The following is a 21,533-nucleotide window of genomic DNA, read 5'->3' on the forward strand; positions in this document are numbered from 1 at the left end:
CACTGAGACCCATCCCAAAAAGGGCAGAAGGGACTGAATAGTCCCTAACATTGATGTCTTGAGGAGCAACTTGTGTCTCGCGATTCGATTCCTATCACATTACAGTGCAAATAATTTTCCTTATTGACCAGATACATAACTAAGAAATAAGCAGGAGGAGAACAAGCTGTAATGATACATTTTCGGCATGATCTAAAAAAAGAGAGAAGGAAAAAAAGAAAAAGAAACCGTGGAGTACAAGGAAGAAACCAAAAAAGCCTGAAACAAGATGTGCATCACGAATAAAACAGATAGGAATCAAAATGAAGCTAATAATTCCTTGGCAGCGCCCTCCGATGCAAGAAAATATGATCGCTCTTTGTATATTACTTTCAGTTTTGAAGGGTTAAGGAGGAAGGCCTGGGCGCCCTTAGCCTGAAAGAGTGGAATTGATTGGCGGAATTGCCAGCGCTGTTGGACAGTGGCAGGGCAGTAATCAGGGCGAACAAAAAACTCCAAATCTTTCCCCCTACGTTTCCTATCAGGTCTGGCCAAATCATAGAGAGCCTCTCTAGCCAAGAAGTTGTTTAAGCAAATCAGTATAGCCCTTGGTTTAGAATTTGCGTGAGTTCGAGTGTTTCTCTGAAAGGGAAATCTGTGAGCCCTTTGAAGTTCAAAATCCCATTTCCAATGAGTGAGTTGCGGAAAGGCCTCCGAAAAAAGTTCACTAACAAATTTCCTGACATCGCCTCCCTCGCTCCCCTCCGGAATGCCCAGGATGCGCAGATTGTTGCGCCTAGACCTATTCATAAGGTCAACCAGCTTCCAGTTAATCTCATCCCTGAGGCCTTCCAGAGAGGATAGCTGTGACTGATGCTGGGTCATGATGTCTTCAATCGACGAGATCCTTTCTTCAGCTTCAACAACTCTTGCAGTCATCTCATTACAGGATTTGACTACGCGCCTTAAGTTGTTTTGTAGCCTGCGGACTGCGCCTTGCGTGCGCAGATTCTCCGCCCTTGTCTCCTCACGATGCTGAATCATAACCTGATATAAGGTTGCCAATGTAATCTCAGGTGTCTGAGACCCGTCCGTTACTTCTGCAGACCTGGATACTATCGGGGAGACCAAGGTATGGGGGGAAGAACCAGTAAGGTAATTTTGTGCGTCTATCACAGTATTTTCCTCTGCCCCCCCATTCAAATCTACCAGAGAGTGGTCCTTCCATACCTCCCTCATCTTCGCCTTCTGAACTCTGCAGATCCTGTGTCGAGCTAACCCGACTGTTAACACTTGCATCATCCCTCCACTCCCCCTCTAGACTCTCTGACTCCAGGGCGCTGGACAGATCCGACATAGAATAAAAGTTTCCAGCTGAGTCAATGGATTCAGTATCTCCCAGCAATGTCGGTGCCACCTGGGAATTAATTCCAGCCTGCAATGTGTCTGGGGACTCTTGGATGACTGGGAGAGGAGATGTAAGGGCTGGAAATGCTGGAGCCTGCGCTGACAAGGCTTTCTGCATAGCCGGGTTTGCTCTTGCCTTTGGAATACCGGTAACATCATCAGTCAATGCCCCTGAAAAGGCGTGTTTGGATCCCATTGTCGAGGGCACATTTAAATTATCAGAAGCAATCGCCTTGCCCCCTGCTGTTTGACCTCCTTTCTCTGCGATCATATTCTTTTTTTTTTTTAAACATTCCCGGTATTTTCGGTATTGCACCAGAACTGCAGGTCCCAGAATCCCCCATCTGTGAATGTAAGGGAGCGGATTTATCAGCCTCAAGAGTCACAGAATTGCCCCCAGGATCCGTAGCTACGGTTAGCGTTTGGTGTTGTGTTTGCACTAGCGCTTGAGAATTCAGGTTATCCGCTGAGCTAAGATTAACAGTACCTTCACTCTGCACAGGAGCTGCTGCTGCCGCTGTTACAGCTCTAGTTTTTGGCTTCGCATTTTTAGCTACCATGCCGACGGTAGGATTCTTGGGAGCCATGGTATTTCTGCCGTAACTCCTCGCAAAGCTTCTTCCCTGAGAGCACTGAACGCATAGCCAGCGACCTCTAAACACTGCCTCTCCTGCCTTCGAATCGGCACAGCAGTCCGCCCCGCCCCGCGCTCCGCGTACGAGTCGATGGAAGAGCCGGGAACCTCCACGCCAGCTGCTGGGATCTGCGAAAGCTGCACCAAACATCCAGCCGCATCCTACTCAGGACATATATAGGAGTCTCAGAAGCCGCTCAAAGTTAACTCCGTCTTTTTTATGTAAGTACATAGCTTCGTGATGCCGCTTCTCGACGTGATGGGAACCCAGCATAGCGAGAACACCTAAGCTGCTGCTCACTCGGACGCTGCAGCGTCCGCCATCTTGCCCCCGTGTATTACTGCTGAGGCTGTCTATTGTAAAATGAATACTTTTATTATATGCAGACTACATTTGGGCTGCACACTGCGTTTGGCGAATTATTGTGTGAACATTTCAGTGTTTCATTGCATAGCCTGGAAAATGGTACGCTATGCGGGAACAGATTGGTAGAATTGTTTTCCCCATTGTTTGTCAAATAAATAGTTCTTCTGTGAAGCTGGAGAGGAGGCAACTCTGATCTCCAACCAAAAAGGCCTTGGACTACCCACTTGCGATTACTGATGGAGCTCTCAATTGCACCATCTTGCTGCAGAACACTAAATCTACTATATGTAGGAACAGGAACAAGCTATTTCGCTTTTTGGGATGTATAGAAGTGTAATTATGGTAAATATTTTCAGTACTACAGAGCTAATTGTATGATTTGTGTTACAAAGATTTGCATTGGTGTGACTTTGGTCGATTGTGATCAGCATGAGAATGGCCTAGATATGCGAGTTACACAGGCTTGTTGAGTCCAAGTCACAAGATCTGTGATGTTGAGGATCCAGTGGCAATGATTTTAAAAGCCAGGCACAGCAGTGAGTAGTCAATCTATAGTTGTATCCCTTCTTTTCAGGTTAAAGCTTGTTCTTGCTACTGAATTGTGTAGTTAATCAGATTTCCATTCAGGTGCAGGGTGTAATAAGTGGAAAACCATTTGGTATTTTTTCATATGCAGCTAAATTAATCAACTGGATAGATTTTGACATGCACATCACAGGGCTAGGGTAAATGGTGTACAAGATAGTAAAATCAGGGAATGATGATACACACCCAACCAAATGACACTTTAAAGTATTGAGCACCTGCAAAGCAGGACACTTATTTAAATTTAATCTACAACTAAGTTAAAAGATACCCTCTCCACTCATCCAGAAAAGGAGCAAAATTGATTATTTGTACGTGGGATTAGGTAACCCTACTGAATTAAATCTTCAGAGCCTCGCACATTCTAGAGAGATCAGAAATTGGGTTTTTGAAGGTGTCAGTAGCAAGAAAGTACTGAAGACACTTGGCTGAATTTCAGAGATACAGTAAAGGATATTATGTTTGGAAAAAATATGGCAGTCTCTGTGGTACATTTAACAGATGCTAGGGGTGTTGTTGTGCATTTTGTTCAAGGAACAAAACTTTCACTTTCCTGGATGACCCTGAGTTTTCAAGTTTTCAGAAATTAATGCATTAGAAACGCAGGTAGCATTAAATTGAAGAATGTTTACTAGACCAGGGCCCTTTGTGATGCTTGTAGACTTGGAGTAGTGAAAATATAAGCTCTGCCATCAAGGACGGAATCTTTGTTTTCCCTGTCAAGGTGGACTACTGCATATCTGATGTGCTTGTGTCTCATGCAGCCTTGACAGTATTACATTGTTTTTTTATCCTTCTGCACATCAATTGTAAAGCAGGATAAAAATGATTACATAGTTCTCATACTACACATATCCTGCTTTACACCATCTATTAGTACAATATCCCATTAAATGTATTTGAGTCATACAGCAATTATCAGTTGTATGCTAGCTCCGGGCACAGGTTGTGGACCAAGGGATCCGGATAGCATTTTAGTAATAAACATCTCAAAGATCTAAACATTAGAAAGAGTTTTCTGAATTATTTTTTCTATGAAAAATTCCAAGGTTCAGTCTCCATTTTCTAAGACACTCCAATAATGAAAGCATTATTCTGTCTGCTTCTTTCAGATTGCCCTTCTATTTTGTAGCTGTAAACTGGGTAGCACTGAACTCTATTCTCTGCTGCCTCAAATTAAGTTTAGTGCAAACTTTGTCCACCTTTGCTACAGCTTCTTCTGGAGGTTAAGATAGAAATGTATTTAATCCCAGGAGTGACAGGCTCTCCCGTTGCAGAGTACAATGAGCCAGAGGAGGCAACCATTATGCAGGTCTGTTTCTTGTCTGCTCTTTCCATATATAAATGTAGCAAGACTTCATACATTTATATATCTAAAAAATTCCAGAAGTATCTCCAGGACAAAAATGGTCAAATCATCTGATTATTGTTCAGATGGTAGGAGCTTAGCTTAAATTCAGCCTCTCAGCAGTTCAGCTTCACATGACCTCTCCATTGAACAAAGAGAAGTTGTTTTCTTTTCTAGTGACAGCATGATCTTTCTCCGCCACAAGAACGAAAAAACAGTGTTGGCAGATTACTCAAATTTGAGTTCATGCCACATGCAGAGCCTTTTAAGCATTTTTGATGTTCCTGACATAGTACATCAAACTGTGGGGTACCCCAGCGCCAGCAGTGTTCTTGGAGCAATGTCCTCAGCCCACCAGATCCACCCATCCTTTAAAGAAGATGTAATTGAAGTCTCCGATGCTACTAACATTTCATGAAAAGTATGGAAGCAAATATGCCCTTGGCTATTCACGGTTCAGAGAATGTGGAATGGAATTATGTAGCATTAACTGTAGCAGATGCCACTGGATCTGAGGATACATATCCTGATTTATGATTGAATGATTTTAGCATTTTCAGAAAATGCAGTTATCCCACTGGGGTCCTGCTGCTAGTATAAGCTAACCAGGGAAGAGCCATGTTGTTGCCTTGAGACTGACGAGAATAATGGACTTCAAGACCAAGTTGGAAAGTGAGCGTCTGTCGACTGTGGATTTGAGAATCCCAGGGAGGCAAAGTAAATTGGCCTGTGGAAAATAAAGAATTCAGGAAAACACGTAAGGGCAAACACACTGTTGATGATGAAGAGGGTCTGTCTTCTACAAAGGACATTGACAGATACAGAAAGACTTGAAGAGAGATTGCTTACGATAAGAATTCAATTGAGATTTGTCAGGGAGGAATAATTGGATAATGGTGCGGAGTAACACGGATTGGGCATGCTATGACTTTTTGCTTGAATTCAAAATTGTAGTTTGTGTAGGAGGTAAGGAGAGTTTCCATATTCTAACTGGATAAGATAATAGATGGGATCCCTGCACCTCCAGCTTAACGGAAGGCTGGGAATGATGTTCAAGACAATGTTGATGAAACAATTACATGAGACATGGTTGATTTAAAGAATAAAGGAAGCAAGTGGTCAAAGATGAAGCTGAGATTTTTGACACAAGTGAAAAGATAGGGTAGAGGACCAACCTCAGAGGGCCACCAGGTGGAGGACCCAATGTACGGAAGACCTCCAACTATCATTGCTTCAGATTTATCTGGCAACTGCTGGATAGAATTTTCTTTCATTCAGAGGGCCTCTTTGGCAAAAATTGTGCTGAACTTTAATGGAGCCTTCCAGAACTGTAGCCAAGTCTGATAATTAGTTGGGGTGTCATCAACATAGGCCTTAAAGCTTTGCTAAAAGAGTAATGTAGATATTAGACCTAGGTAAATGTCCCTTGTGCAATGCCAGTCCTAAGCAGCTGCAAACAGTTTGCTCCAAACTCATTCAGTGTTGCTGGACATGTTTGATGACTTTCAGGGCCAGTATTCAGGTATTGTGAAATATGGGTTAGCATCAATGTATTCTCAGGTGGCAGAAAACTATGTTCAATCATCTGTGTCACACTCTGACCCAAAGCTACAGGTGGAAGCAACAGTTAATATTTTCAGGTTGCCTCTACTCTATCCCTCTGTGCTTACCTGCTGAGGCCAAAGTTGCATCCTCCTCAGAAATCAGAGTATCGCTAATCGCTTCCACTTCTATCCAAAACTGTGGTACACAATGCCATTTTTTACCCTGGCTATTCTGTGACATAACTTCCGCACTGTTGTTTGTTGGTAAAGAATGACTGCTCTTTGAAGTCACTGATTTTTTTAGCATAGCTACTCTAGCACCTTGCAGGCTCTTATAGGGTACCAGGCTTGCACCTTTGCATGCCAACAAGTTGGAGGTGACTCGCTGCCTGGCCCCAGCACTCACACCTCACATCAGCAGGAACATGGATCCCTCTGTATAATATGTTTAGGTGCTTCCCACAAGCAATAAAGTCCGCCCATTGTGGGAAAGCTCATAAAGCTGCATTTCTAATTGAGGCGATAAAGGGTATAGTGTATATGTAGAAAAGTGTGAGGTTGAGGTATCTTTTATGCAGGACATGAAGCATGATCAGGACAAAGGGATAACTGCCCAAAACTAGTCTGCCTCACATGACAGCCAGCTTGCTCCTTTGTGTAGTATTGTCTGATTAAAAAAAAAACCACAAAAAAAAACCCAATGTTTTTAATGCATTTCTTTTTTTTTTCTTTTTATTGAACAGTGAAGTTACAGCACAGTCATCAAATACAGGCAGGCTACATCAGTTTACAGCGATATCGTGAAACATACAGAATACATTGTCAGTATTACTTAAATCAGATCAGGGGGTATCAACAGTGTCTGTATCCATTTGGCGACCAGGTGGGAGCCATTTGGCGACCAGGTGGGAGACAAATGTCACCTCTATAGGGGTTCCATGCTCCCCATACTTTGACCCACTTCCCGGTGCAACCCCTCGCAATGAAGACTGACTTTTCTCTGCACATACACCAGTCCAGATCTTCTTTCCAGTTCTTCAATTGAGGCGGTTGACAGGCCCCCCACTTTTGTGCGATATTACGTTTGGCAACCATATATGCCAAGGTTGCCCATTGCATGGTATACGTATTGAGATCAGTAGGTTCCCAGATATTTAATAGGCATCTACGAGCTTCCGGTTGTAAATCCACTCCCAACACAGACCTCAATACGCAGTGGATGTCACTTCAGTATTGTTGTATCCACTGACAGTGCCATAGTATGTGTATGAACGCTCCCAACTCCCCACATCCCCTCCTGCAGTCCCCACTCCCAGCTCACCCCATACGAACAATACCAGGACCCGTGACATATATGCTGTGTAATATTTTTATTTGTATCAGTCTCAGCCTGGCAGGGATCGCTACTACTCGCGGGGAGGAGACCGCCTGCTGCCAGTCCTCATTGTCGATTTCTACCCCATCCCCAGTCCATTGCTCCCTGAGGGCCAGTAACGGGTCTTCCATATTGTTAATTGATTTCTTATATATTAAGGAGATGTTTTTTTCCTAGAGGTATCCGTCGAAGACTCTGTCCTCCAGTGGTGACGCTATCAGGAGCGCTGTGCCACTCGGTACGTGGGCAAGCAGGGCATGACAGACCTGAAGGTAACGGAACCGTTCAGTGTCTGCCAACTTATATTGGGATTGAAGTGACTCAAATGATTGCACCGCTCCCTCCCCCCTGATATCCTTGATCCGGGAGATCCTAATGAGATCCCACTTATCGAAACCTTTGGATCTCCAGAGGCTTCCGAATTTCTCCGAGTTCCACAGTGATGTGGCAAGCGTGAATCTATTATCCCACTTTAAAAGTTTAGTGACGGTGTGCCATACTTGGACAGCATGCGCAGACGGTCCGGTCAGCAGGTACCTACGAGGCTTGGCGTATAACGCTCTAGTATAGTCTCCCCCGGCGTGCTGCCATCTATCCATGGCGTACCCGGGGTCCCCCGGATGACCATACGTCCCATGGTTGATCGCTGCCAATTAATTCCCCCATCATACCAATTAAGCTTTAGTTTGTAAAATGCTATTCGAGGTCTGCCCTCCCGTGGAAGCTGTCTCTGGACACACTCAATTTCTTTGAAGTAGGATGCGGGGACCGGATCCATTGTGTTCTGGCGTACATAGAGAAAGAGCAGTAGCACCATTATTTTAAACAGGACTGCCCTGCCTAACATGGAAAGGGGTAGGGATCTCCAATGCGCCACATCGGCCTTAAGTCTCTGCATGGGGGGTCCAAATTACGCGCATAGCGCAGCTTTGGATCTAATGTCCCGAAGATTTCAAGATACCGGAACCCCTCCGATACAAACGGGATCGGGCACCTATGTGGTATCACCGGCGGCTCACCTTGGAGGACATAAACCACCGATTTAAGCCTGTTCACTGTAAATCTTGAGTATCTGCCGAATATGTTCAGCACATCCAGGAGGCAGCTCAGTGACCCTCTAGGATTCGTGAAATATAGCAGAATATCATCCGCGTAGAGAGATATCTTATCCTCCATTCCAGAGTCCACCTCATCCCACGGATTGACCTATCTTGTCTAATCCAAGCTGCCAAGGGCTCCACTGCTAGTGCGAAGAGGAGAGGAGACAAGGGGCAACCCTGCCTAGTCCCCCTGCCCAGCTGAAAGTCTGAGGACTTACGGTTATTTACTACCACCTGAGCCATCGGGTCTGAATATAGGAGACAAACCCAACCTATATACTCCTGGCTAAATCCCAATTTGCCTAATACAGCAAACAGATAGGGCCACTCCACCATGTCAAACGCCATGGTGGCGTATAATGACACGATGACAGCCAGTTCCAATATGGTAGGCACTCTACTCAATACGCCATGCAGGCGGCGCACGTTAAGAGCCGTGTTCCGGTGAGGCATGAAACCCGACTTGTCCGGGTGAACAAGAGTGGTGATTACTTTAATCCGGCGTGACGCCAATAATTTGGCAAGGACCTTGGGCTCCACATTCAAGAGAGATATCGGCCGATAAGAAGAGCGACTATTTCTGGGCTTACCCTCCTTATGTATGACCACTATGTTGGCAACCCGCTGATCGTATAGAAGCAGACCTCGTTCCCTACTCTGTCAACATAGCTCGGAAGTGAGGAGCGAGTTTATTAGAGTTCAACTTATACAATTCAATGGGAATACCGTTAGCCCCCGTTGCTTTACCGGATTTCACGCCGCGGATGGCCTGAGCCACCTCGTCATCGGTCAGAGGAGAGTCCAGATAGCTCCTATCATCTTCCGAGAGTGTGGGAAGCATGATGTCCCTTAACATTTCAGCATTTTCCTCTTCCGTAAATCTACCGGTCGCTCTATATACTGTATGAAAATGGCTGGCAAAGGTGTCGGCTATTGCCTGCGGGTCCGTAACAGGACCGGAATCCTGCCCCAAAATCTCAGGCACCACTCTTGACGCCCATTCACGTCTATCTAGCCACGCAATCAATTTCCCGGCCTTGTCTCCGAGCTCATAAATTCTACTTTGGACCGCTCTACCCTGCGCCCTGACGCTTTCTTTAGCTGTCAAAGAAAAATCAAAGGGGATGATGGACGGAGTGTTGAACATTGCAAGCACTCACCCTTAGTCAACTGATCTCGGTTTAATACATCATCATTCTTTAGCTCACTCCGCCACCCCAGTTCATACATGACCATATGCAAATCAGTCTGACCCTCCTGGCTTATGACGGCTGATGGCCAGAAACTGGTCCTAAGATGCTTGATTCCGGTCCAGGGAAGACATGGCTTGGCAGTTTGGGCTGGACTGCTCCCATGAGGCACAGGGTCAAGACTGATTTACATATGGCCATGTCTGAACTGGGGTTGCGTGGTGAGCAAAATAACGATGGATTAAACCCAGATCTTTGACTGGGGGTGAATGTTTTGCCAATGTGCAACATTCCATCCATCATCTTGTGTGTTTTGCTTTCTTTAGCTATGCCCTGAAACTCCGCTTGTCTTAATCTAAGGAGGCGAAGGTCCTTCAGGGTAAACCTCCCGAGCCAGCTCCTCCTCCGACTTTATCACAGCCTCTTCCGCCTTTTCAAGATCGGCCCGCCTCTCCTTCTTTTTCCCGGCTATTAGGGAGAGAGTTTCCCCCCGGATAACCGTCTTATACGCTTCCAAAACTGTTTGAGCGGAGTCCACCGAACCCTTGTTCTCCTGAAAGTAGTGCTCCATAGCCTTAATTATACGCTTCCGAGTTTGTGGATCCTTTAAATACCATGGATTAAGAGGGGCCACTCTACCGGCGCATACTACTTCCCACTCCTGCCTAAGCCACACCGGGGAATGATCCGATATGCCCCGTCCCAAATGACGTACCTCTCTGATAGTGTGGGCCTGAGATGCCGGTATAAGAACATAATTTAATCTGGACAGACTGTGGTGCGCCCCCGATATGTGGGTATATTGTTTCGCGCCCGGGTTTCGTGCCCTCCAAACGTCCATCAGCCCCATTGTATCTATGAAGTTGGGGATACCCCTCTGAGCTGGTCTACGCACGCAAGGGGGCTGACGATCCAGATCCCCAGACATAACGGCATTGAAGTCACCCCCCAGTACCAAGACTCCCAACGGCAGTGTAAGGAAAATCGCGTCCAGCTCACGGAACATGTCCGTCTGCAGACTGGGAAGGACATATATTGAGACAAATGTGGCTGTCTTCCCTTCCCATTGGCCCGAGACCCTCACGTACCTGCCTCGATTATCTTTCAGGGTGGCTTGTATTGTGAAGAGAAAGGAATTCTTAATCAGTATACCTACTCCCCTCGACCCTGAGGTAAAACTCGCATGCGCTGCAAGTTTGTACCCTCCCCTGTGTAAGGCCATACATCTGTTCCCTATCAGGTGCGTTTCCTGTAAAAGAATCACATCAGGAGTGTGCCGCCTAATAAATTGGTTGACCATCCCACGCTTTATTTTGTTGCCCAACCCGTTAATATTACAGCTCATCACCTTGATTCCCGATCTCTGTCCATCACTCGACATCACGTATCTGCGAAATGTTGGGTAGCCCTGCCGTGACCCTCGATGCTGTCTCAGAAATCAGAATTATCAACAACCAAAGTACAACATTGAAAAACAACCCCACCCTCTCCCAACTCCCACCCACCCTGCACCCCTGCTCTTGGCTTTCACCCATCCCCAACCGGCAGAGTGCCTGTCGCCCTACACACTAAAACTAGAAATCAACTAAAAGTAGTAAAGAGGAGGATGCCAGTGCCCCCCCCCCCCCAACACCGAGCCCGCACCCTCCCAAACAGTTTGTCCTTTGGAGCCCATGTCACCCGTGGCCAAGTCATTATAACCTAGAAGAGAGTCTGATGCCGCACCCCGGGGCCAATGCCCCTGTGCCTGATAATGTTCGAGCAGATCGTGTGAGCGGGAGTCAAGCCTCAGTCCTGGTCCTGCGCCGCCTGTTCTTCACCTCTGTCCCTTGATCCGGTCCCACTGGGGGGGCCAGCTGTATTTCTTTTTTTTTATTAATTAGGGTATTTTGCTGTCTTTCATTTGACGTGGAAAGAACCCAAATTGCTTGTGTGTGATGGGGGTTCTTCCATTTTATTTGATCAATCTGAAAGAGTGCATTTTACCAATTCGTTTTCCGCTGCCTGCTCTCTAGCCAAAATCTCCCTTCGAGCACATGCTTCAAGACATACCTAAGACCACATCATTCCTTCCTCAGAAATAGACACTTGAACTTTTGTTATTAAAGACACCCAATTATGTTTCTAAAGGGCCCACTCGCCTTTCCCACAAATCTGTGCTTGTTGCTTACACCATCTCCCATCTAGATTACTATAATGTCCTTCGCTCGTTTGACTAGAGCTTGAATAACACCCAAACTCCACATGTTGATAAGACTGTGGTCCAGTTTTTCACTAGACTCTGCAGTGCCAGCGTCTACCATGCTCTCTGGTTCTGCCACTGCTACTCATCCAATTGCAAATACATATCACTTTAATCAATACTCTGTGTAGACTATGAATTTTGCATATCTCTCTCTCCCCCTTGCCCCCTCCTTCATCTTCTTCTTCTGTTCCATTGGTCGCCTTCAAAACACAACTACAGAATTGTATCTTGATTGTTCCAATGGTTAGCTTCAACTGTTATGGATATCTCTACTTCTTCAACTTCAGTAATGGAAATTTTATTAAGTGTTAAAAGTCCATCTTTTATGCAAAGCATTCTGCCTAGTTTAACAAATTTCTAACACCTAGCCTTCTGCCTCTACAGATCAAGGCACAAGACCTCCTCCCTTGTCCAGTTTGATTTGCACCCAATGCATCATGCAGTGCAAAACATTTCCATTAGAAATACTCTGTAAATGTATGTGACATTATATAATTTATATGGCATGTTTATTATGTTATGCTCTTTTTGACAGGTACCAACAGCTGCTAAGTGAAATACATCATTGTTACCTAGATCAGAGAGAGCTCCTATTAAGCCCAAGTATTACTTCTACAATAGCGGACATGACCTCACAGAACAACAGAGATCATTGTGCTCTGGTAAGATGACCCATTTGAAAGACACTGTTTTGCTAAAGCTTGTTCTCGTGCATGCTCAACCCTGATTTAGTGATATTTGTTTTTATTTGTGATATTAAAAAAAAAAAAAAAGAAATACCATGTAAAAATGTTGTAGACCATAACGTTATGGCTAACACACATTTCAATGTGAATACAAAGATGTAGTGGTAAGCAGCTGAATATTGCTATCTAGGCCTCTTGAACACAACTTAAGCTGTCACCTAACTCTGATAAGACCTTTAACCCAAACTCTTTAACCGTTCTCAGCCTTTACACTTACCCCTGCCCTAACCTCCACCTGTAATCTTAATTAAATAAAAAATAATTTCTAATACATTTTTATTTGGTGTAAAATATTATTTTTTATTTTAAAACAACTTTTTAAATCTTTATTTAAAACAAATATAATTTTTGTTGGCAATCAAATCCTTTGTGTCTCAGGTTTTCCCTGCAAATTGTTTTAATGCTAACCATATTTGTAAGTGCCACTTATTGGTAGTATACGTCTAACAACTCTTAACAAGAATACATATTTTCCGAAATTATATTTTGTCTAGAGGATTTAAGGAAATTGTAAACATATTCAGTTTTGAAATGTATACAGTTGCAAAGCAAGTTCTAATTTCTGTGTAGTATATCCCTGCCTTCCCAGAATTCACACTAATCTAGTATTTTTGCTTGGACATTTAATACAACACAAGTATTTAGAGATCATCTTGCTATGCAGATGATTCTTTAGAGAAGCTCAACCGCTACCATATGGGGAGCATTTCTTCATTCTTCTGCAGCTTTCCTTGTAAATATTTTGAATGACCTGTAAAGCTGTCAAATGGTCTGAATCAGTGCATTGGTTTATGGTGACCTCCATATAAGTAGAGATTTAGGATGGTTTCCCTGGCCTTTATATTTCAGGCTGTGTCAAAAGAGGATTGCTTAGTCTCCGTTAACATCCAGAAATGCATATTTCTACATTTTGATTGATGCTTCTTTCTGCAGAATCTTCACTTTATAAATATCTATCCAGGCACCAGTCTGGTCCAAAAACATTTTCTCAGCAATCGCTCAAGATTACCATCATGTGGCACTATGCGGCTTCAGCCGCAACTCTGTCCACTGGGTATGACCGAGTCAGCATAGGCAATATGTTTAGTGAGGCTGAGCGCCGTGAGGTTGCCACGGACATCTTTAAGCCTAGAGTAACCACTTGACCAGGAAATGCGGGGACTATGAATAATGCAGGACAGGAAAATCTTAGGAGCAAGTTTATCAAATTGGAGAAACTATATGAGCGAGAAATAAGGAAATGGTAGGAGGCGACGTTGTTCCAACACTTAATGGATATCAATAGGGTACCCGTAGGACTAAGGATTTACACAGTCCCTGCTTACGAAAATCCTGACCCTAAACTGCTGGATGAATGGGCAGAATATACAGCCAGTTCTTCAAGAGGAATGCCTGGAATTCTTGTGAAATTCGCATGGAGTGACCGTGAAAAGGCCCTCAAGGATATTGGGGATTCGGAAAAAGAATTAACAAGCAATCTGGACAAAACTAAACAAGTTGAGCTGAAAGAAACCATGGTAAAACGGCTCAAGAATTATGAACAGAAAATTAAACAACAAAAGCAAGAAAAATTCGATCGAGATGCCAGGAATTATGAGCAAGGGAGAGTATTAACTTTCGCGAAAAAGTAAAATGCTCCTCGTTGTGAACTGAGAGGAGGAAGAGCCATACAGTGCTGGAACAAAGAGACACATCTGAATCTGAATTCACGGATATAGAACAATCAGAAGAAGGAGGACTGGACGGTGTCTCCTCAAAAGTGGCTCCAGCTCCTTTTCACAAGGAATTCAGTCTGATAAGGCAAACGTGGCTCCAGGGGGAAAAAGGGAAACCACCAGAACAGGGAAAAAACGAATCATGAGAAAAGGCGATGGAAAGGACATCACAAGTGGATCAACCCACCAAATAAGAGCCAAGTGGGGAGCAAAATAACCGAGAATCTTATGATTGTGAACTTGACATCGAAAATCCTAACGAAAGCAGAAAAGCAAGTATTAAAGTTAGGATTCATTTTCTGCCCGACAATGGACTTTGAATACACTCAGACCAGAATCGATCTTTTCAAATTCTCGAGAAAACGTAAACTCCATACATTTTTCAAACTAAAAAATCCAACAGCCGTAAGGAAACTAATATCAACAACAATAGGAGATACAGATGTACTTACGACAAAAGATTTGGAAACATTAGCCATCTTGGAAGAATTGGATTCGGAACACACCCCGAGTAGGGAAGAACAATGCGATACAATGGACAGGATTGAAAACCTGGGAATAGCACAAGCAGGCTCACCCAGTCGATTTAGACCACAGGTACTCATAGTACGGCCCGCGGGGCGGCAGCGGCCCGGCAAGCCTTCTGTGGCAGCCCGCAGATCATGAAACATCATACCCGTGTTTCAAAAGAACATTTTCAAAGAGTGTCTGCAAACACTGCTGGTTGCAGAGACACTCGGAGAGACTCTGCCAGGGCTCGAAAATTCCACTCGACCGCTCGCATAGTCGAGCTAAATTTAACAAGGTCGAGCTGTTTTTAGGTCCTACTCGCCCTTTCTGGCGAGTAGGAAAACAAACCTACTTTTGTCCTCAGTCTGTGAAAACGGAGCAAATGTGACAAGATAACAAGATTTAAAGGCATTTTTATTGCTCTCAATGTTAATGAGCAATAAAGATACCTTTAAATCTTGTTATCTTGTCACATTTGCTTCGCTTTCAGAGACGGAGGTCAAGTAGGTTGCAGTGAGGTCAAGGACATTTTTTAAGGTACTAGTCCTGCAGGACTAGTACCATTTTTTGGATTTTTCGAGCCCTGTCTGCTGCTCTGTGGGGGCCGGGCGATTCATTCCAGTGAGGGCAGAGTGGAGCTGCAGGTCTGCTAAGAGGAGGTGAAATACAGCAAAGCCCCATTCACATGCAAATGGTCTTTTTAAAGACCTGTGAAGTGCTCGGGTGGGGCTGTGTGTCTGTGCGCGCTGGGGAAGCTAGCTGGGGGGGGAAGCTGTCTCAGCCCAGTGACACACAGGCAGGGTGAGATGACATTGGGTGACAGAGGGAGGTAGAGGGACATAGACAGGAAGGGGAAGGGAGAGAGACAGAGACAGAGGGAGGAAAAGGGAGACCGAGAAATGGAGACAGAGAAAGGGAGACAGACAGAGGGAGGAGGGCAACAGAGTGAGGGAGACGGAGTGAGGGAGACGGAGTGAGGGAGACGGAGTGAGGGAGACGGAGTGAGGGAGACGGAGTGAGGGAGACGGAGTGAGGGAGACGGAGTGAGGGGAAGGGGAGTGAGGGGGAAGGGGAGTGAGGGGGAAGGGGAGTGAGGGGGAAGGGGAGTGAGGGGGAAGGGGAGTGAGGGGGAAGGGGAGTGAGGGGGAAGGAGAGGGAAGAAGAGTGAGAGGGAAGAAGAGTGAGAGGGAAGGAGAGTGAGAGGGAAGGAGAGTGAGAGGGAAGGAGAGTGAGAGGGAAGGAGAGTGAGAGGGAAGGAGAGTGAGAGGGAAGGAGAGTGGGAGAGGGAGTGAGACAGTCAGAGGGAGACAGGGAGAGAGAGCACCCCCCGTCCCCCCCAGTCTAGTAGCTCAGTGGACGAAGGCCTCCGCTGCAGGGACCTGTGTTCAACCTCATGGTCACAGTTTTTTTTGTTGCTCTAGCCCCGTAAATTTTGCCCCTGAGAGAAAGTTTGTGAGTACCCATGATTTAGACAAACATCTAAATTTGTCCCAAATATTCCTATGGATGTGATAGATATTTTTGTGGAATGTGTGAATAATGATCTGATTGCTCTCCGTACGAAAGGAAAGAGAGACATTTCCACCAATGTTACTTTATATTTCAAAAGTAGTCCTTAATCCAGCATGAAAAGGAAAACAGCCACTCCAACAGAGCAAAAGATTCTGTCAAGTATTTTTAATCCAGCAACAGAAACAGACACGTTTCAACCAAACGGTCTTGATCACATGATCCCACATTTAAACTTTCCAGTATTTAAAGCGCATCACAAAGGACGTGTTTAATTACGACATAAAGAAAATACTACTTGAGTAAATCACTCTGCTTTTGTCTTCCATTCAAAAAGTGGTAACTTTATCCATTATCCATTCCTCAACAATACATTGTAACTTTATTTGTTGAAACAATGTGACAATAGTATGATCCCCCAATATAGCAATCTTTCAGTTTCGTGCTGCCCTTAGTTGTGGCACATAATCAAAATATCAAATATCATAGTCTGATTTGCAAAATATTCATATCTTTGAAGAGTTAGTAACCAAACGTGCGGAAATCGAATGAGTTCTGATTCTCCCTGTTTGTGGAAAATACAACACTAATCAGTGCAATATTAATATGTTTCACTGGGTGTCATTCCCCGATAATTATAGTGTAGACAGCAATTCCAAAATTAACCTAATTAACTTGACATAATGGTTACTACAATGTTGGAAGTTGTATCCTAGTGGTACAACTACTATATGTGTCTACACTGAATAAATCCAGTATCAAACCGGATATCCTGTATATTATTTGGTACAGATTATACGGGTATAATACCCTCTAAAGATAATTGTTAGTATCTGTACGATGCCAAAGGATATAAAGGCGTTTCCCCCTGGTGGATACCTTCTTCGCATAGTCTACTTATCTGATGAGATCTCGTCATTCATATGGGACTCCTTTTTTCTCTGTAAAGAAACCAGACATATATATTTATAGAATACATATGCTGACAACAAAACTATATGTCAAAACTAGAAGTCATGGGGACATTGGTGTATCTAATGAGAAAAATGGGAGAGAAAACAAATGCTTCACAAACAAAAGAAACAAAAAATAAAAAAACTTTGTATACTCTGTGGGTTAGAAAAAGCAGCAGTCTTGATCTATGTGTGTATGTAATTTTTCATCAGTATTCATACCATAGGGGATGAAACATCCTGCTTGAAGGATATATCGAGACACTAATCTGCGTAAAGCAGAGATCTTATTACCTCCTCGGGGTGCTTGTAAACGGTATCAATTCCAAAATATTTTGCTTTAGTCCAGTCCCCTTCGTGGTATTCCCTGAAATGTCTTGCTGTATTGTAACTCAAGTCACAATTTGTGATCGCTCTCCAGTGCTCTAACATACTTTTTAGGTCTCGCCTGGCGTTGCAGCGCGACAGCGCTGTCACCAGCTAGACTTATTGTGGTTGTATTGCCTTCCAATTGATACAGACCGGTGCACGTGCCGATTGGGGTCTATGGACACGCTTACATATAAACCGCGCGCACACAGCCACACTCACGCATGCACACACACACACACACACACACGCAGGCACACACACACGCAGGCTCACGCACACCCACCCCCCCTACAACTAAGCCCCACCCGCCGGGCTACAGGCTCCGTCACGCGGGGCTTCCCTCACTTGCATCGGCAGCCTCTGCTCCCCCTACGTGCCTACAGCGTTTCACAGCCTCCCCTGAGGCTGGACTTCCACCTTCTGCCCTTCTCGGCCAGTCACATTGTGGGCGCGGGCTTCCCGCAGAAGGCGGAAGTCCCGCCCCAGGGGAGGCTGTGAAACGCTGTAGGAGGCATACGAGTGCTGGAGTCTCTGGGATAACAAATCGGGCGCTCCCGCTTTACATCCCCGTGTGCCAAGTCCAAGGTAGAGTGCATTCCAAGTCTGTGGTTTTAATTGTTGGACCTGGTGTTGTTTTGTGTCGTTTAGTTGTATTGCTTTATTGTTCCTTGTTTTTTTATAGTGTGTGGCGTTTAATTTCAGTTACAAGCACCGCGCTTTATCACAGCATGCGCACCTTTATTTCTGCACGGTGCCCGCAGCCTTCACCTCTTCCCAGCAAGCAGGCGCAGCGCAAACAGAGCAGGTTGCTTAAAACAGCTTCCTTCCTCTTGGAGCCCGCACCCCTTCCACCTTTCCCCACCACCACAAAACCGCAGCACAGCGCCCACAGTCTCTTCCACCTCTTCCAGCTGCTACGAATCCCACAGCAGACAGGCAGGGCGTAACCAGAGCCGGCTGCCTCAGATAGCTTCCGCCTGCTGCCGCAAAGCGCTTTCAATTTAAATTCATGAGCCTTGGAGCAGCAGTCTTTGTTTGTAGGTATTACAGACAATTGGGGGATATATTATGTAACATCAAACTAATTAATTGCGTTAATGACACTTTAGGCGCAATTACACAATTGTAATCATGAGAATTTTACATTTGCAAGTAAAGTGCCATGGATCCCGCTCAGATGATGCCACTTTCATTTAGACAGTGTTTTTATACTACGTCGGGCTTTAAATCACCACTGTTTTGAGCACTTCCCATAACTGATCGAATTTTGCTGGGGGGGTTGGGTAGAGCCGGGCAGCTCTGTGGGCTTGTTTTCCACCTACCATGATCAGCTTTTATAAAACAGTAAAATGTAACAAAATAGCTGTATATTGTTCTATCTTTTATTTGCATGCCTTCAAGCTGTGTCAATTAGTTGCTACCCGGTGTCCGGTCGAGACCCTCCTTCCTTACCCGAGGGGGCCCCTGTTGAATCTGATTCAGATTTGTAAAGCTTGGAGTATATTTTCCATCACCTGACACTTGTAAGTTATTTGTTGCAAGAACAACAGTCTTCTGTGTGTTCCCATTAGTTTCCAAACCGAGAAATGTCATGGCGGCAATCAGTTCACCTAATTACAAAAAAGCTTGCCCCACGGCTTAGAAGTGTGCTCTCTGTTTGGTTCTATGGCAGAGGGAAACAGTGGTTGAGGGGAAGTGACATGCCAGACCTCTGTGCTATGGCAGCGCTACCAGTTAATTCTGTTAACAACCGCGTGTTACCTACGTGACTTAATGTTACAGCTAAGCAGAACCGCCCTCCTTTGAAAGAAATGATTATTTATTTAATGGAAAAACGCCTCATAGACGCTTGGATGATTCATCACAAACTAATGCGTACGTTATTCCACACTTCACAACTTTATTTGCAAACAATATAACAAAATAAAAAAGCTTTCACAATGCAATAGGTCTCACATTTGCAAGATTTTGATCTATTGGCATTGTAAATGACAATGCCTTTTATTTGTGTTTAAAAAACCTGCAATAATAAAGGCATTGTCATTTACAATACCAATAGGTCAAAGTTTTGAAAATGCGAGACCTATTGCATTGCAAATGCTTGTTTGTACTGGGAATGTCGTCAAACCTATGTACCGCAGACCACATGGGTAAGTGATCAGATAGACCACCTAGTCTTGCATCTTATTAATTTTGAGATTTGGTGTTTCTTCTTCACCTTCTCGAGAGTAACCTCCTGAATGTTAGTACTGTGTTTGCATGCCTTACAATGTCCACATCTTTTAAAACCTTTACTTTGCTGAAGCCAACTTGTACCCTTTTGAAACATAGCCTTCAAAGATAAATCCCATTGGAAAGGGATGTTAGGTACTTTCTCTATTGTTATCCTCAACAGTGTGTCTTGAGTGAGTATAGTCCATCTGCTTTTCTTAGGGTACTTCCTGACAGTGAGACGCCCCATCATCTCATTCCTCATAACTCTGGACTGTGCTGTGCTGCTATTTCTCTTAGCTCTCAAGAATTCGCTGTAAGGTATACTCCAGTAAAAACTAGGTGGATGGCAGCTATCTGCATGTAGGATCGAATTCCCAGCAGTTTCTTTCCTGAAGAGTTCTGGCTGTAAGATACCCCCTTGGAGAGTAAATCTGATATCTAGGAAGTCAATTTGATCCTTACTGTGTTGTAAGGTAAATTTGAGATTCACTTGGTTCTTATTGAGTCTCATAAAATATCAGTAAGTCATTTTCATTCCCTTCCTACACCAAAAAAATGTGGTTCATATATCGTAGCCATACACTAATGTGATCTGTCCATCTACTAAGCAAATACAAAAATATATATTATATATATATATATATGTATGTTTCCGTGTGTGGGTGCGTGTGTGTGTATATAAATACATACATACATGTATGTTGACTAAAAACAGCTACGTAGTATCTTCCAACATATACACATCTATATACACACATCTCAACATGCAGCCTAAGACTATAGAACAGGCTAAGATGCCAAACGTGCATTGTATTTTTCATTTGAAATAAACACATGTTCACAAAGCGTATCTATACATAAAAACATGCAATCCTTAGTGTTTTGACATAGCCCTTTATTTTCAAGGAAAAATGCAAATAATAGCTGGCATAGACTGCATAGTTAAATTCACAACAGTAATAACAAGCATTTGCAATGCAATAGGTCTCGCATTAGGAAAGTGTGAGCTATTGGTATTGTAAATGACAATTTTTTTAAATATGTGTTGGCTTTGAAAATATATAAATTAATAGCATTGTTATTCACAAAGCCAATAGCTTACACTTTCCTAATGCGAGTGCTATTGGCTATGGCAATGCTTATTGGTAGCAAGCAAGGACAGTGCTGTTGTGGTGCTGACTGATGATGTGGTTGGGCTGAGTGATGTGGTGGTGTATTAGAGTGATGTGGTGGTGTATTAGAGTGATGTGGTGGTGTCCCCTGAGTGGTGTGGTGGTGTCCCCTGAGTGGTGTGGTGGTGTCCCAGAGTGATGTGGTGGTGTCCCCGAGTGATGTGGTGGTGTCCCAGAGTGATGTGGTGGTGTCCCAGAGTGATGTGGTGGTGTCCCAGAGTGATGTGATGGTGTCCCAGAGTGATGTGGTGGTGTCCCCGAAGTGATGTGGTGGTGTCCCCGAAGTGATGTGGTGGTGTCCCCGAAGTGATGTGGTGGTGTCCCCGAAGTGATGTGGTGGTGTCCCCGAGTGATGTGGTGGTGTCCCCGAGTGATGTGGTGGTGTCCCCTGAGTGATGTGGTGGTGTCCCCTGAGTGATGTGGTGGTGTCCCCTGAGTGGTGTGGTGGTGTCCCCTGAGTGGTGTGGTGGTGTCCCAGAGTGATGTGGTGGTGTCCCCGAGTGATGTGGTGGTGTCCCAGAGTGATGTGGTGGTGTCCCAGAGTAATGTGGTGGTGTCCCAGAGTGAT

The 21,533-nt window shown here is 44.5% G+C and overlaps 1 protein-coding gene across 1 annotated transcript in view; it reads left to right on the top strand.

Annotated features, from left to right (window-relative positions):
• COG3 (component of oligomeric golgi complex 3) overlaps positions 1–21,533 on the top strand; it is a 450,848-nt gene that overhangs the window by 169,218 nt on the left and 260,097 nt on the right. The window contains exon 10 of the mRNA XM_078657314.1: positions 12,310–12,436. Within this exon, the coding sequence (XP_078513440.1) occupies positions 12,310–12,436 (127 nt within the window). The remainder of the gene's footprint in view (positions 1–12,309; positions 12,437–21,533) is intronic.

Source organism: Lissotriton helveticus, chromosome 8 (assembly GCF_964261635.1).
Source record: "Lissotriton helveticus chromosome 8, aLisHel1.1, whole genome shotgun sequence".
NCBI classification, from domain to species: Eukaryota; Metazoa; Chordata; class Amphibia; order Caudata; family Salamandridae; genus Lissotriton; species Lissotriton helveticus.